This window comes from Giraffa tippelskirchi, chromosome 14 (assembly GCF_054371585.1).
Source record: "Giraffa tippelskirchi isolate mGirTip1 chromosome 14, T2T-mGirTip1v1.2.pri, whole genome shotgun sequence".
Taxonomy (NCBI): domain Eukaryota; kingdom Metazoa; phylum Chordata; class Mammalia; order Artiodactyla; family Giraffidae; genus Giraffa; species Giraffa tippelskirchi.
Window position 1 is genome coordinate 9,524,942 of NC_137288.1, and position 15,524 is coordinate 9,540,465.

Below are 15,524 nucleotides of genomic sequence, written 5' to 3' on the forward strand. Positions count from 1 at the left end.
TCGTGTGGTGCCCCGGGCAGGTTGTCCCCAGAGGAAACCCTTACGACGGTGAGGACTATCACTGCTGTTTCCCAAGGGGTTCCGTCGGTGCGTGTCTTCCCCGGAGCGGTCAGGCCGTCTCTCAAGTACACGGGCCATGGGCATTGCCTCTCCTTGGAACTTCCCATGTGTTTCTCTTTTTTATGGAACAGTGATTTTCTAGAGGGGTTCTGGGCCACAAGGATGTTGGGTCATTTTCTAGCCTTCTGTCATGAAGAACGCTTTCCTGGGTGTTGGGGTGGTTTGTTGTTCCAGCTCCCTTTCTTGGCTTCTTTTGGGAGCTGGTGCAACAAGACGAGCTCAGCCTCTGCCTTCTGGCTGAGATGTCACCCTTGACACAGCAATGCCTGCCTGGAGATAATGATGGCAGTTGCCAAAAGGGCTTCGTTTGGCACATGGTATCTTGAAAGGACGTACACCGTCCTTTCAGATATCAAAGGCTAGTTCAAATGACATACAAATGAGAACTCTCCAATGGAGTCTTACAGTAGTTGGAGAGTCCAAAAAACACTCCTTCAGTCATTTCACTGAGAGTCATTGATTGGGGACACCAAGAATATAGGAAGGAATGCACAAAGAAAGGATGAAATTGTGTTCAGGATCGGGGGAAGGGATGAACAGGGCGTGCTTGCCTTGAATCCAGGCTTTGTTGGGGGGTGGGGCATAAAGATCAAACGGGTCTGAAACTACAAAGTGGTGATGGTAACACAGTATCACCAGAGTTACACAACAGTGTTCCCAAATTGCAACAATGATGAAAAAGTTTACTAATCCCAACTTAACCAACAAAAGTACAGGAAACCATACAAAAAATAAAACATCACCAGAAAGGTGGAAACAAACCAAATGCAAAGCAGTTCAGGGGAAAGGAACTCCATGTCCCCTGGGGGCAGACCGAGTTGCCAGCGTCCACGGTGAGCAGACGGGGATGGAGGCTGCAGAGCCGACCGCTCCCCTGGACGTGGTGTTTCCGGCAAGGGCTCTGGGTGTCTGTCCAGAGCGGGGGCTCGTTCTCCCTGCAGGGGTGGGTGAGTCATCGTGGGCGTCTGGGTGTTGCGCGGGAGCCAGGGCAGGCTCTCCCTGCCGAGGCGGTGACTCCTCCTCTGCCTCGGGTTCTCCTGCCAGAGCCCGAGCAGGTAGAGGTGCACGTGGAGGTGGAGGTTCTGGCTGAGGGGGTGGGACATCAGTGCCTGGGGCTGGGGGTCCTGCAGGCATGGAGATCCGATCTGCCCGGTGTGCTGGCCAGTACCCAGCTGGCCTGGTGTCTCTGCGAGGGCAAGTCTCGGTTCCCCATCTGCCCTCGGTGGATCCCTGGGTCCTGCACCTGGAGCCAGCACCTCTGTAGGGACAGGTCTGGGAAGCGGAGCCTGGTTCCAGTTGGAGGCCAGTGCTAGAGCTGGGGGAGAAGCAAAGTTTGCCCACAGGCCAGCCTTGGCATGTGCGTCTCCCGGGACAGAAAGCCTCCAAGAGATTCCCAAAGAATACCCAGCGTCGGATGTCTTTTGGGACTGAAGTGTGCAAGATGGGGGGCGGGGGGTGTGAGGCCAGCGCTTGCTGCAGGCCCAGCAGCAGCTTTCGGGGACTCGTCCCTGTGTAGCTCAGCACCCTCTCCCCACACACTCCCGTGCACCAGCCCCAGCGTCCTCACCTCTGTGCTCTGGCGTGCTGGGCTCCAGGTCCTCCTGCTGCCTCAGAGGCCGGGGTTCTCGGGACTCTGGGTCGGAGCCGGGTGTGCTGAGCTCCGTGGCAGCCTCAGACTGGGCCGCCGGGTGTATCCTGGGCGGTGTCTCGGCAGCAGGCCTTCCCCGCCTCCGCTTCTCCCCCGGTGGGGCTGATGCCTCCGTGGGCACGCTCACCTGGAGCCTGCACTGGGCCTCACGGGCGGGGGGGTGGTGCTCCGACCCCTCCCTCCGGGAGGTGGATGGGGTGTCCCCGTCCTCGGCCTCATCACCTGGGAAGCTCTGCAACGACAGTGACCGTCAGCCAGCCATGCTAGGAGTTTTCCGAGCTGGGCCTGGGCAGTGGAGCCGCTGCTTCTGCCTGCTCGAACTTCTCTTCCCAGAAGGGTCAGAGACGTGTGTCTGCTCAGATCCCCACCCGGGAGGAAAAAGACCCACCTGAGGGTGTGAGGTCCGCCTGGGCGGCCGCCGCTGCCCGCACTCTCCCCATCCCGCCCAGCCTGCTCTCCCCTGGGGTGTGGACACAACTTGTCCGATGGCTTCTGACCCCACATCCGCCTGGGCTTCCTTGAGGGAGACACACCCCAAGAAACCCGCATCCACACACACAGGCAAAGGACCCGGTGTTTCCGGGTGGCATGGGAGAGGCGGCCTGGTCCGTCCTGGGGCTCCCCGTGTTACCTTTCTGTTTCTCCGGGCAAAGGGCCAGAGGCCTCTCGGGGGTGTCCTGAGCCAACGTCGACAGGGTGCCCGCGCACACTGCCTGTGAGCACTCCTGAGGCCCCGGCCTCTGGGCAGGGGCAAACAGCAGAACATCCTGGCAGCCAGTGAACTGGCTGGGGGCTCCTCTCCGCTCTGGAGGCCTGGATACCCGGGCTGCGGGTTCTGTTGGGTTCTGTTGCCGGCAGGTGACATCATCTCCTGGGGTTCGTGCTGAGGTCCCTTCCCCAAAACTTCCCAAGGGAATCTCTGGGTTTCTGACTGCTCGACCACCCCCCTTAGGCCATGTGCAGGCACAGTGACACACACACAGCCCAGCCCACAGCCCTGGGGAGGCCTGGGTTCAGCCAGGGCCTGAGCTCCGAGGACCCCACTGCTCTCAGACCAGGCTCCTTCTTCTCATAAGTGGTGTGGCCCTGGACAAGCATATGCCCCTCAGGGTTGCCCCAGTCTCTCCATCTGCAGAGTGGTGGTCATTCTCCCATCTGCTTCCTAGGTCTGTCGGCCTACGAGCAGCTCCATGCCTTTCCACCTGGGGCCGATATCACGTGGAGCTTGTGCGCTGAGACTTCAGAAAGAAAGATTCCATCCAGGGCTGACACAGCACAGAATGGGGCAGAACGAGGCCTGGATGTGCCGTGGTACCCAGGAAAAGGCACTCCCCCTCCTGACTGTTTTGAGACCCCGCATCCAAGTTGGAGGACCGAAAGGAAGACTCGAAGGTCTCCCTCTCTTATAGAAAAGAGTAGCCAACTTTCTGCTCCTCTGTTTCCATTGAGATTCTGTTCAAGTGTCCCAGCTCGGCTTCTGCGGGTGGCTGAGCTTCTAATGGCTCCCTGCGTTCTTGTCTTTTCCTCTCCAAACCTTCCGTCCTTTTCCCCCTTCTGGGGTGGAAGGGCGCTGTCATTGCTTCTACCTTCGAGGCAGATTGAGGAAAAGTCTGGACCGTCGACTCCTTTCCTCTCTTTGGTTCCGTGTCTCTCTCTGGCTGTGTCCCTCTCTTTTCCTTTCTCAGTTCCGTCTGTGTCTTCCTCTTTCTCTCTCGTGTGTGGATGGATGGATGCTAGGGATGCACATGTATATGATTAGATGAGGGTTATGTTTTAGGGATAGGTTAGAGGGAGAGAAAGGCTTTAGGTCGGAGTTGGTCATGGGGGAAGGGTCAAGGGTGGTGGTGGTGTTGTTTCTTGGAATCTGAGTGCTGTGCATTCTTCGTCTCTTTCCATATGAACCCCTTCTCAGATACACCACTTGCAAGGAGTCTCTCATGTTCTGTTTCCTATCTTTTGCATTTGTGAATGCTTAGCTTCTCTGTTGTGAAGAGGTTCCATTGGATGGAAACCCATGGGTGTACTTCGTGTACCTCTTTGCCTTACTTGAAGAGACCCATTTCGACCTCCGCCCAGCAAATGGCAAGGAGACTCTGATGTTAAGGAGCCTTTGACCTACGCTTCTTTCTAGCTATCTCATGACATCAGTCTTTAGGGTGAGGTTTTCCCCCTATATTGAGGTGGTATGAGATCAAAACCAATAGCGTTCTTCAGATGTAGCTGTCTGGTTTTCCCATGGACATTGATTGAAGAGGCTTTCTTGTTCCCATTTGGATATTCTCCCCTTCTGTGTCAGAGATGAGTTGACCATGGATGCTGGGGTTTGTTTCTGGACCCTCCACTTTATTCCATCGATCTGGATCTGTGTGTGTTGTTGTATTCCCAATAGCATACTGTCCTGCTGCTGCTGCTGCGGCTAAGTCACTTCAGTCGTGTCTGACTCTGCGTGACCCCATGGCCTGCAGCCTACCAGGCTCCTCCGTCCAGGACGTTTTCCAGGCAAGAGTACTGGAGTGGGTCGCCATTGCCTTCTCCGATACTCTCCTGAGGATCCTAGTTTGGTCGTCTAATTTCCTTTCACACAACCTTGGATGTCCGTATCGGGGCTTTTTCGTCGGATTGTATCGACAGTTTAGGCTCTTTTCTGTCTCCGTACCCCTTTTGCAATTCTTTGTTCGGTGCGAAAATGCATTGGCATTTTGGGAGGAATAGCATCGAAGCTGTGGATTGCCTTGTGGGGCTGTGACATCATTTTCCCAATAGGAATTCTTTCAAGCCCTGAGCACAGCTTCTCTTTCCAGTGATTGGTGTGGGCTTGATCTTCCTTCTTCCATCTCTCGCCGTTTTGTGAGAACAGGTCCATCCTTCCCTTCTGGGTTAGATGGACTGGTGGGTATCACTTCAGTGAATGGCATTGTCAGTGGGGGTGATAATTCCCTTCTCGTTGGAAGACTTTGCTGTGAGTATTAGAAATGCAAGTGACTTCTCTTCCCCTTCCTCCCTGTCCATCTCTCAGAGCCACCGGGAAACAGAGGCCTCATCCACGGTCACACAGGCCTGAGGGGGTGCAACTAGACCGTTGTTTCTTCAGGCCCTCAGTGCTGGACATCATCCGGGATCCTCTGTGTGTGTCTTCCTCAGTCTGGTGTCCCTTCAGACCTTTCCCTAGTTTTCACAGGCTTGTTGCGTTGGTGTTCTTTGTCTGTTTGGAGACACATCCTTGATAAGCTTTGTGTTTCCACTCATTCGTCTCGCGATGTATGACCTGTCTTTTGCTTTTGTCATGAGGTCTTTCCCACAGTAGATATCTTTGATTTTGCAAAGTCCACTGTATTCTCTGGGTTTTTTTTTTTTGTGGACTGGCTTTTAGTTTTGTGTGTGAAGACTCAAAGCACGTGTCCGGTTTCTGCTCATTGTTCTTCGAGATTTGTGACAAGTTTTCATGGAAAGTTTGTCTAGGGATAACTGGAAGTGAACTCGGTGTAAGGTGTCAAGTCTCCATCTCCATTCCTGTCATCCCCTGCAGTTTCCAATTCCCTGTTCCTGAGTGGTTTTAGAGACCTTGTGGGGAGTTTGGTTGCATTGGAGTTTGCATTTCCACCTTGATTCGATTCACACTGTTCTGCCCTCAGGGACACTGTCAAGGGGGAGTGAGGAGCAGCCTGCACTTCCAGCAGTGACCACACGGTGGGGCGAGTGCTGCTCTCCCCTCAGGGAGCCCCAGGCCACAGGCATCCCAGTGAGGAGCCAGCTCTGTGCTCAGCTGAAAGGAGTTAGTCTCTCAGGAGCCTCTGAGCCCTTGCCTTTGGATCACCCAGGGTGGGCATTTACTGGGACAGAAAAAATTGCCCTGAATTCCATGGACGGAAGAGCCTGGCTGTGTAGAGTTCGTGAGTTGCCGCGAATCAGACACAACTGAGGACACAAAAATTCTATAGATTAAAACACTTTTTGGGGGTGGGGGGGAGTGAAAGGGGGGGATGTGGGTTTTTTTGTCTTATATAATAGCCAAGGGAAATCTAGTTTAAACCTAAATTCACATAGACGGGAAAGGTATAGCTCTCCGTCACCCTATTAAAAAAAAAAAAAAAACTACTAAACTTTTCTGAAAGTTTATTTAGTAGCTTCCTTGAGCAGTTCATTGTGAAGCATTTTTTTTTTTTCTGTGACATTGGCCTCATTAAAAAGCACGGTTTGCCTTTACTGGATAATTCTGTTCATTGGTTTCTTAGGGAACCTTGGTAATATTTGAGTTTCCTGGGGAGTATGGTCCCATGACCTGGCCCTGGCCAATCGGTGCGTTCCACCTCCCTGGCCACTGTGATTGGCTCCGGGCTGGGGCAGTGCCCAATCGGGGCCCAGGGCCGGGCCTCCCGTTGGAAGCCAGGGGAAGACGAGCTGTCGTCCTGCTGGGGTAGGGGAAGGGGTGGGGCCGGGGGAGGTCAGGCTCCAGCAGTGGGAGGGGCGTGAGGCCCGCCTGCGGCAGTTGGTGACCTTCCTGCTCCCCTCAGGGCAGAGCCGCCGGCCTGAGAATGAGGGCGCTGCTGAGCCCAGGGCCTGGGATGGCCCGTTGCTGCTGTGGTCCCAGAACTCCACCCGAGACCTGAGGGAAGCCGTCTGCCCGTGAGTCCTCTCCCGCTTCTCTGTCAGCTTGTTTGAACCATGCTGGGTTTTCTGCCCAGCTGGCTAAGGGGAGTCCCTGGAAATGCAAGGGTGTGGGTTTTGGCAGACTTCAGGGAAGACATGCCAGATGAGCCTGGGAGACTCCAGCTTAATCTGGATTCAGGAGATATCTCTTCGGGCCAGCTAGTAATTGTAGGATAAGCCTAATGAGTCTTCACAGGATGAAGAGAGTAACGTGCCAAGGTAGCAATCGATGTCCTCATTCGAGAGGATGAAGCTGGTGCTCAGAGAAGGGGGGAACTTGGCCACAGCAAGGAGGTGTGCACCCAGACAGAACCCCCAGATCCGGCCATTGGAGCTCAGGGAGGCCACTGGTGTGGCTTGTCCCTGTGGCAGGGGCCGAGGCACGCAGCCCACCCTGATTCCTGCGGGGGCCTGACTTGGGAAGTGCCATCTGGTAGCTTTGAGACTCACCAAACCAAATTGCACTGGAGAGAGGAGGGACACCTTCCTTCATCCACCCCCCACCCCCGCCGGATTCCCACATACCCTGACCCCTTTCTCCCGATTTCGGAGCCATTTCCAGAGTCCCGCTCATATGACCTCATTCGAAGTGCACTGTGGACGAGCTGCCATCTGCAGCTACTACCACAGCGGCCAAGGGCTTTAGCTCCCGACTACCTCCCTTCCTTTGGAACTTGGGGGCCCTCTACTCCCCACTTGCACACCACAGACCTTTGCTGAGGATTGTGGGGACCCTCACTCAGTTTGCAGTACGTTGTAGCCATCCCTGTCCTCTCTATACCTCCCTTGAAACTCAGCTTGTGAGCTCCTTTGGAGCAGCGTGGCCCACCTGGCTGCAACGGAAGAGACACAGCTGACAGTGAAACAACAGCTTAGATCTGAGACCCGGAAAGCTCTGTCAGAAGGGACCTCCCTCTTCACACCGTAGAGGCTGTAGGAGGCGCCAGGCTTTCGAACCAGTGCTGGGGCCAAAACGACTCCACAGCTGTTTTCCTTCCTGGGGAGGGTTCTGGCTCGAGTGGGAATGGCTCAAGTCTCCTAAGGTTCTGCAAGCCCACTGTGTGCAGATTCACGGTACACAGAGAGGAGAAGGTGGAGTCCTGCCCTGTAGGTGGTCACAGCTCACGGATGAGCCAGGCAGGCAGGCAGGCAGGGCATGAGAACACCTGAGCTGCCTTCATGAGTGAATGGTGTGGGGGCAGAGGAAGAGAAGCCGGTCTGCTCCCTCGTGTGGTGCCCCGGGCAGGTTGTCCCCAGAGGAAACCCTTACGACGGTGAGGACTATCACTGCTGTTTCCCAAGGGGTTCCGTCGGTGCGTGTCTTCCCCGGAGCGGTCAGGCCGTCTCTCAAGTACACGGGCCATGGGCATTGCCTCTCCTTGGAACTTCCCATGTGTTTCTCTTTTTTATGGAACAGTGATTTTCTAGAGGGGTTCTGGGCCACAAGGATGTTGGGTCATTTTCTAGCCTTCTGTCATGAAGAACGCTTTCCTGGGTGTTGGGGTGGTTTGTTGTTCCAGCTCCCTTTCTTGGCTTCTTTTGGGAGCTGGTGCAACAAGACGAGCTCAGCCTCTGCCTTCTGGCTGAGATGTCACCCTTGACACAGCAATGCCTGCCTGGAGATAATGATGGCAGTTGCCAAAAGGGCTTCGTTTGGCACATGGTATCTTGAAAGGACGTACACCGTCCTTTCAGATATCAAAGGCTAGTTCAAATGACATACAAATGAGAACTCTCCAATGGAGTCTTACAGTAGTTGGAGAGTCCAAAAAACACTCCTTCAGTCATTTCACTGAGAGTCATTGATTGGGGACACCAAGAATATAGGAAGGAATGCACAAAGAAAGGATGAAATTGTGTTCAGGATCGGGGGAAGGGATGAACAGGGCGTGCTTGCCTTGAATCCAGGCTTTGTTGGGGGGTGGGGCATAAAGATCAAACGGGTCTGAAACTACAAAGTGGTGATGGTAACACAGTATCACCAGAGTTACACAACAGTGTTCCCAAATTGCAACAATGATGAAAAAGTTTACTAATCCCAACTTAACCAACAAAAGTACAGGAAACCATACAAAAAATAAAACATCACCAGAAAGGTGGAAACAAACCAAATGCAAAGCAGTTCAGGGGAAAGGAACTCCATGTCCCCTGGGGGCAGACCGAGTTGCCAGCGTCCACGGTGAGCAGACGGGGATGGAGGCTGCAGAGCCGACCGCTCCCCTGGACGTGGTGTTTCCGGCAAGGGCTCTGGGTGTCTGTCCAGAGCGGGGGCTCGTTCTCCCTGCAGGGGTGGGTGAGTCATCGTGGGCGTCTGGGTGTTGCGCGGGAGCCAGGGCAGGCTCTCCCTGCCGAGGCGGTGACTCCTCCTCTGCCTCGGGTTCTCCTGCCAGAGCCCGAGCAGGTAGAGGTGCACGTGGAGGTGGAGGTTCTGGCTGAGGGGGTGGGACATCAGTGCCTGGGGCTGGGGGTCCTGCAGGCATGGAGATCCGATCTGCCCGGTGTGCTGGCCAGTACCCAGCTGGCCTGGTGTCTCTGCGAGGGCAAGTCTCGGTTCTCCATCTGCCCTCGGTGGATCCCTGGGTCCTGCACCTGGAGCCAGCACCTCTGTAGGGACAGGTCTGGGAAGCGGAGCCTGGTTCCAGTTGGAGGCCAGTGCTAGAGCTGGGGGAGAAGCAAAGTTTGCCCACAGGCCAGCCTTGGCATGTGCGTCTCCCGGGACAGAAAGCTTCCAAGAGATTCCCAAAGAATACCCAGCGTCGGATGTCTTTTGGGACTGAAGTGTGCAAGATGGGGGGCGGGGGGTGTGAGGCCAGCGCTTGCTGCAGGCCCAGCAGCAGCTTTCGGGGACTCGTCCCTGTGTAGCTCAGCACCCTCTCCCCACACACTCCCGTGCACCAGCCCCAGCGTCCTCACCTCTGTGCTCTGGCGTGCTGGGCTCCAGGTCCTCCTGCTGCCTCAGAGGCCGGGGTTCTCGGGACTCTGGGTCGGAGCCGGGTGTGCTGAGCTCCGTGGCAGCCTCAGACTGGGCCGCCGGGTGTATCCTGGGCGGTGTCTCGGCAGCAGGCCTTCCCCGCCTCCGCTTCTCCCCCGGTGGGGCTGATGCCTCCGTGGGCACGCTCACCTGGAGCCTGCACTGGGCCTCACGGGCGGGGAGGTGGTGCTCCGACCCCTCCCTCCGGGAGGTGGATGGGGTGTCCCCGTCCTCGGCCTCATCACGTGGGAAGCTCTGCAACGACAGTGACCGTCAGCCAGCCATGCTAGGAGTTTTCCGAGCTGGGCCTGGGCAGTGGAGCCGCTGCTTCTGCCTGCTCGAACTTCTCTTCCCAGAAGGGTCAGAGACGTGTGTCTGCTCAGATCCCCACCCGGGAGGAAAGAGACCCACCTGAGGGTGTGAGGTCCGCCTGGGCGGCCGCCGCTGCCCGCACTCTCCCCATCCCGCCCAGCCTGCTCTCCCCTGGGGTGTGGACACAACTTGTCCGCAGGCTTCTGACCCCACATCCGCCTGGGCTTCCTTGAGGGAGACACACCCCAAGAAACCCGCATCCACACACACAGGCAAAGGACCCGGTGTTTCCGGGTGGCATGGGAGAGGCGGCCTGGTCCGTCCTGGGGCTCCCCGTGTTACCTTTCTGTTTCTCCGGGCAAAGGGCCAGAGGCCTCTCGGGGGTGTCCTGAGCCAACGTCGACAGGGTGCCCACGCACACTGCCTGTGAGCACTCCTGAGGCCCCGGCCTCTGGGCAGGGGCAAACAGCAGAACATCCTGGCAGCCAGTGAACTGGCTGGAGGCCTGGATACCCGGGCTGCGGGTTCTGTTGGGTTCTGTTGCCGGCAGGTGACATCATCTCCTGGGGTTCGTGCTGAGGTCCCTTCCCCAAAACTTCCCAAGGGAATCTCTGGGTTTCTGACTGCTCGACCACCCCCCTTAGGCCATGTGCAGGCACAGTGACACCCACACAGCCCAGCCCACAGCCCTGGGGAGGCCTGGGTTCAGCCAGGGCCTGAGCTCCGAGGACCCCACTGCTCTCAGACCAGGCTCCTTCTTCTCATAAGTGGTGTGGCCCTGGACAAGCATATGCCCCTCAGGGTTGCCCCAGTCTCTCCATCTGCAGAGTGGTGGTCATTCTCCCATCTGCTTCCTAGGTCTGTCGGCCTACGAGCAGCTCCATGCCTTTCCACCTGGGGCCGATATCACGTGGAGCTTGTGCGCTGAGACTTCAGAAAGAAAGATTCCATCCAGGGCTGACACAGCACAGAATGGGGCAGAACGAGGCCTGGATGTGCCGTGGTACCCAGGAAAAGGCACTCCCCCTCCTGACTGTTTTGAGACCCCGCATCCAAGTTGGAGGACCGAAAGGAAGACTCGAAGGTCTCCCTCTCTTATAGAAAAGAGTAGCCAACTTTCTGCTCCTCTGTTTCCATTGAGATTCTGTTCAAGTGTCCCAGCTCGGCTTCTGCGGGTGGCTGAGCTTCTAATGGCTCCCTGCGTTCTTGTCTTTTCCTCTCCAAACCTTCCGTCCTTTTCCCCCTTCTGGGGTGGAAGGGCGCTGTCATTGCTTCTACCTTCGAGGCAGATTGAGGAAAAGTCTGGACCGTGGACTCCTTTCCTCTCTTTGGTTCCGTGTCTCTCTCTGGCTGTGTCCCTCTCTTTTCCTTTCTCAGTTCCGTCTGTGTCTTCCTCTTTCTCTCTCGTGTGTGGATGGATGGATGCTAGGGATGCACATGTATATGATTAGATGAGGGTTATGTTTTAGGGATAGGTTAGAGGGAGAGAAAGGCTTTAGGTCGGAGTTGGTCATGGGGGAAGGGTCAAGGGTGGTGGTGGTGTTGTTTCTTGGAATCTGAGTGCTGTGCATTCTTCGTCTCTTTCCATATGAACCCCTTCTCAGATACACCACTTGCAAGGAGTCTCTCATGTTCTGTTTCCTATCTTTTGCATTTGTGAATGCTTAGCTTCTCTGTTGTGAAGAGGTTCCATTGGATGGAAACCCATGGGTGTACTTCGTGTACCTCTTTGCCTTACTTGAAGAGACCCATTTCGACCTCCGCCCAGCAAATGGCAAGGAGACTCTGATGTTAAGGAGCCTTTGACCTACGCTTCTTTCTAGCTATCTCATGACATCAGTCTTTAGGGTGAGGTTTTCCCCCTATATTGAGGTGGTATGAGATCAAAACCAATAGCGTTCTTCAGATGTAGCTGTCTGGTTTTCCCATGGACATTGATTGAAGAGGCTTTCTTGTTCCCATTTGGATATTCTCCCCTTCTGTGTCAGAGATGAGTTGACCATGGATGCTGGGGTTTGTTTCTGGACCCTCCACTTTATTCCATCGATCTGGATCTGTGTGTGTTGTTGTATTCCCAATAGCATACTGTCCTGCTGCTGCTGCTGCGGCTAAGTCACTTCAGTCGTGTCTGACTCTGCGTGACCCCATGGCCTGCAGCCTACCAGGCTCCTCCGTCCAGGACGTTTTCCAGGCAAGAGTACTGGAGTGGGTCGCCATTGCCTTCTCCGATACTCTCCTGAGGATCCTAGTTTGGTCGTCTAATTTCCTTTCACACAACCTTGGATGTCCGTATCGGGGCTTTTTCGTCGGATTGTATTGACAGTTTAGGCTCTTTTCTGTCTCCGTACCCCTTTTGCAATTCTTTGTTCGGTGCGAAAATGCATTGGCATTTTGGGAGGAATAGCATCGAAGCTGTGGATTGCCTTGTGGGGCTGTGACATCATTTTCCCAATAGGAATTCTTTCAAGCCCTGAGCACAGCTTCTCTTTCCAGTGATTGGTGTGGGCTTGATCTTCCTTCTTCCATCTCTCGCCGTTTTGTGAGAACAGATCCATCCTTCCCTTCTGGGTTAGATGGACTGGTGGGTATCACTTCAGTGAATGGCATTGTCAGTGGGGGTGATAATTCCCTTCTCGTTGGAAGACTTTGCTGTGAGTATTAGAAATGCAAGTGACTTCTCTTCCCCTTCCTCCCTGTCCATCTCTCAGAGCCACCGGGAAACAGAGGCCTCATCCACGGTCACACAGGCCTGAGGGGGTGCAACTAGACTGTTGTTTCTTCAGGCCCTCAGTGCTGGACATCATCCTGGATCCTCTGTGTGTGTCTTCCTCAGTCTGGTGTCCCTTCAGACCTTTCCCTAGTTTTCACAGGCTTGTTGTGTTGGTGTTCTTTGTCTGTTTGGAGACACATCCTTGATAAGCTTTGTGTTTCCACTCATTCGTCTCGCGATGTATGACCTGTCTTTTGCTTTTGTCATGAGGTCTTTCCCACAGTAGATATCTTTGATTTTGCAAAGTCCACTGTATTCTCTGGGTTTTTTTTTTTGTGGACTGGCTTTTAGTTTTGTGTGTGAAGACTCAAAGCACGTGTCCGGTTTCTGCTCATTGTTCTTCGAGATTTGTGACAAGTTTTCATGGAAAGTTTGTCTAGGGATAACTGGAAGTGAACTCGGTGTAAGGTGTCAAGTCTCCATCTCCATTCCTGTCATCCCCTGCAGTTTCCAATTCCCTGTTCCTGAGTGGTTTTAGAGACCTTGTGGTGAGTTTGGTTGCATTGGAGTTTGCATTTCCACCTTGATTCGATTCACACTGTTCTGCCCTCAGGGACACTGTCAAGGGGGAGTGAGGAGCAGCCTGCACTTCCAGCAGTGACCACACGGTGGGGCGAGTGCTGCTCTCCCCTCAGGGAGCCCCAGGCCACAGGCATCCCAGTGAGGAGCCAGCTCTGTGCTCAGCTGAAAGGAGTTAGTCTCTCAGGAGCCTCTGAGCCCTTGCCTTTGGATCACCCAGGGTGGGCATTTACTGGGACAGAAAAAATTGCCCTGAATTCCATGGACGGAAGAGCCTGGCTGTGTAGAGTTCGTGAGTTGCCGCGAATCAGACACAACTGAGGACACAAAAATTCTATAGATTAAAACACTTTTTGGGGGTGGGGGGGAGTGAAAGGGGGGGATGTGGGTTTTTTTGTCTTATATAATAGCCAAGGGAAATCTAGTTTAAACCTAAATTCACATAGACGGGAAAGGTATAGCTCTCCGTCACCCTATTAAAAAAAAAAAAAAACTACTAAACTTTTCTGAAAGTTTATTTAGTAGCTTCCTTGAGCAGTTCATTGTGAAGCATTTTTTTTTTTTCTGTGACATTGGCCTCATTAAAAAGCACGGTTTGCCTTTACTGGATAATTCTGTTCATTGGTTTCTTAGGGAACCTTGGTAATATTTGAGTTTCCTGGGGAGTATGGTCACATGACCTGGCCCTGGCCAATCGGTGCGTTCCACCTCCCTGGCCACTGTGATTGGCTCCGGGCTGGGGCAGTGCCCAATCGGGGCCCAGGGCCGGGCCTCCCGTTGGAAGCCAGGGGAAGACGAGCTGTCGTCCTGCTGGGGTAGGGGAAGGGGTGGGGCCGGGGGAGGTCAGGCTCCAGCAGTGGGAGGGGCGTGAGGCCCGCCTTCGGCAGTTGGTGACCTTCCTGCTCCCCTCAGGGCAGAGCCGCCGGCCTGAGAATGAGGGCGCTGCTGAGCCCAGGGCCTGGGATGGCCCGTTGCTGCTGTGGTCCCAGAACTCCACCCGAGACCTGAGGGAAGCCGTCTGCCCGTGAGTCCTCTCCCGCTTCTCTGTCAGCTTGTTTGAACCATGCTGGGTTTTCTGCCCAGCTGGCTAAGGGGAGTCCCTGGAAATGCAAGGGTGTGGGTTTTGGCAGACTTCAGGGAAGACATGCCAGATGAGCCTGGGAGACTCCAGCTTAATCTGGATTCAGGAGATATCTCTTCGGGCCAGCTAGTAATTGTAGGATAAGCCTAATGAGTCTTCACAGGATGAAGAGAGTAACGTGCCAAGGTAGCAATCGATGTCCTCATTCGAGAGGATGAAGCTGGTGCTCAGAGAAGGGGGGAACTTGGCCACAGCAAGGAGGTGTGCACCCAGACAGAACCCCCAGATCCGGCCATTGGAGCTCAGGGAGGCCACTGGTGTGGCTTGTCCCTGTGGCAGGGGCCGAGGCACGCAGCCCACCCTGATTCCTGCGGGGGCCTGACTTGGGAAGTGCCATCTGGTAGCTTTGAGACTCACCAAACCAAATTGCACTGGAGAGAGGAGGGACACCTTCCTTCATCCACCCCCCACCCCCGCCGGATTCCCACATACCCTGACCCCTTTCTCCCGATTTCGGAGCCATTTCCAGAGTCCCGCTCATATGACCTCATTCGAAGTGCACTGTGGACGAGCTGCCATCTGCAGCTACTACCACAGCGGCCAAGGGCTTTAGCTCCCGACTACCTCCCTTCCTTTGGAACTTGGGGGCCCTCTACTCCCCACTTGCACACCACAGACCTTTGCTGAGGATTGTGGGGACCCTCACTCAGTTTGCAGTACGTTGTAGCCATCCCTGTCCTCTCTATACCTCCCTTGAAACTCAGCTTGTGAGCTCCTTTGGAGCAGCGTGGCCCACCTGGCTGCAACGGAAGAGACACAGCTGACAGTGAAACAACAGCTTAGATCTGAGACCCGGAAAGCTCTGTCAGAAGGGACCTCCCTCTTCACACCGTAGAGGCTGTAGGAGGCGCCAGGCTTTCGAACCAGTGCTGGGGCCAAAATGACTCCACAGCTGTTTTCCTTCCTGGGGAGGGTTCTGGCTCGAGTGGGAATGGCTCAAGTCTCCTAAGGTTCTGCAAGCCCACTGTGTGCAGATTCACGGTACACAGAGAGGAGAAGGTGGAGTCCTGCCCTGTAGGTGGTCACAGCTCACGGATGAGCCAGGCAGGCAGGCAGGCAGGGCATGAGAACACCTGAGCTGCCTTCATGAGTGAATGGTGTGGGGGCAGAGGAAGAGAAGCCGGTCTGCTCCCTCGTGTGGTGCCCCGGGCAGGTTGTCCCCAGAGGAAACCCTTACGACGGTGAGGACTATCACTGCTGTTTCCCAAGGGGTTCCGTCGGTGCGTGTCTTCCCCGGAGCGGTCAGGCCGTCTCTCAAGTACACGGGCCATGGGCATTGCCTCTCCTTGGAACTTCCCATGTGTTTCTCTTTTTTATGGAACAGTGATTTTCTAGAGGGGTTCTGGGCCACAAGGATGTTGGGTCATTTTCTAGCCTTCTGTCATGAAGAACGCTT

The 15,524-nt window shown here is 55.0% G+C and overlaps 2 protein-coding genes and 1 long non-coding RNA gene across 3 annotated transcripts in view; 1 reads left to right on the forward strand and 2 right to left on the reverse strand.

Moving 5' to 3' along the window:
- Positions 1 to 15,524, forward strand: part of LOC145534150 (uncharacterized) — a 694,441-nt gene that overhangs the window by 149,616 nt on the left and 529,301 nt on the right. The window contains exons 20-21 of the long non-coding RNA XR_014074276.1: positions 6,280 to 6,391; positions 13,900 to 14,011. This is a non-coding gene — a long non-coding RNA (uncharacterized LOC145534150). The remainder of the gene's footprint in view (positions 1 to 6,279; positions 6,392 to 13,899; positions 14,012 to 15,524) is intronic.
- On the reverse strand, positions 778 to 2,892 carry LOC145534010 (uncharacterized). Its single transcript, XM_081561374.1, has 3 exons — positions 2,400 to 2,892; positions 1,688 to 2,000; positions 778 to 1,435 (listed from the first exon to the last, which is right to left on the reverse strand). Exons 1-3 carry the CDS (start codon positions 2,634 to 2,636, stop codon positions 807 to 809), a joined length of 1,179 nt encoding a protein of 392 aa, XP_081417500.1. The 5' UTR covers positions 2,637 to 2,892; the 3' UTR covers positions 778 to 806.
- LOC145534144 (uncharacterized) lies at positions 6,752 to 10,175 on the reverse strand. Its single transcript, XM_081561519.1, has 3 exons — positions 10,041 to 10,175; positions 9,329 to 9,641; positions 6,752 to 9,076 (listed from the first exon to the last, which is right to left on the reverse strand). Exons 1-3 carry the CDS (start codon positions 10,173 to 10,175, stop codon positions 8,448 to 8,450), a joined length of 1,077 nt encoding a protein of 358 aa, XP_081417645.1. The 3' UTR covers positions 6,752 to 8,447.

What these genes read in the sequence shown, in the direction of transcription:
- LOC145534010 (XM_081561374.1), bottom strand. Translation starts at nt 2,636, where the DNA reads ATGATGTCACCTGCCGGCAACAGAACCCAACAGAACCCGCAGCCCGGG. An exon ending in TTGCCCGGAGAAACAGAAAG is followed by an intron (nt 2,001 to 2,399) that starts GTAACACGGGGA and finishes CTGTCGTTGCAG; the next exon opens with AGCTTCCCAGGTGATGAGGC. An exon ending in CAGCACGCCAGAGCACAGAG is followed by an intron (nt 1,436 to 1,687) that starts GTGAGGACGCTG and finishes CTTCTCCCCCAG; the next exon opens with CTCTAGCACTGGCCTCCAAC.
- LOC145534144 (XM_081561519.1), bottom strand. Translation starts at nt 10,175, where the DNA reads ATGTTCTGCTGTTTGCCCCTGCCCAGAGGCCGGGGCCTCAGGAGTGCT. An exon ending in TTGCCCGGAGAAACAGAAAG is followed by an intron (nt 9,642 to 10,040) that starts GTAACACGGGGA and finishes CTGTCGTTGCAG; the next exon opens with AGCTTCCCACGTGATGAGGC. An exon ending in CAGCACGCCAGAGCACAGAG is followed by an intron (nt 9,077 to 9,328) that starts GTGAGGACGCTG and finishes CTTCTCCCCCAG; the next exon opens with CTCTAGCACTGGCCTCCAAC.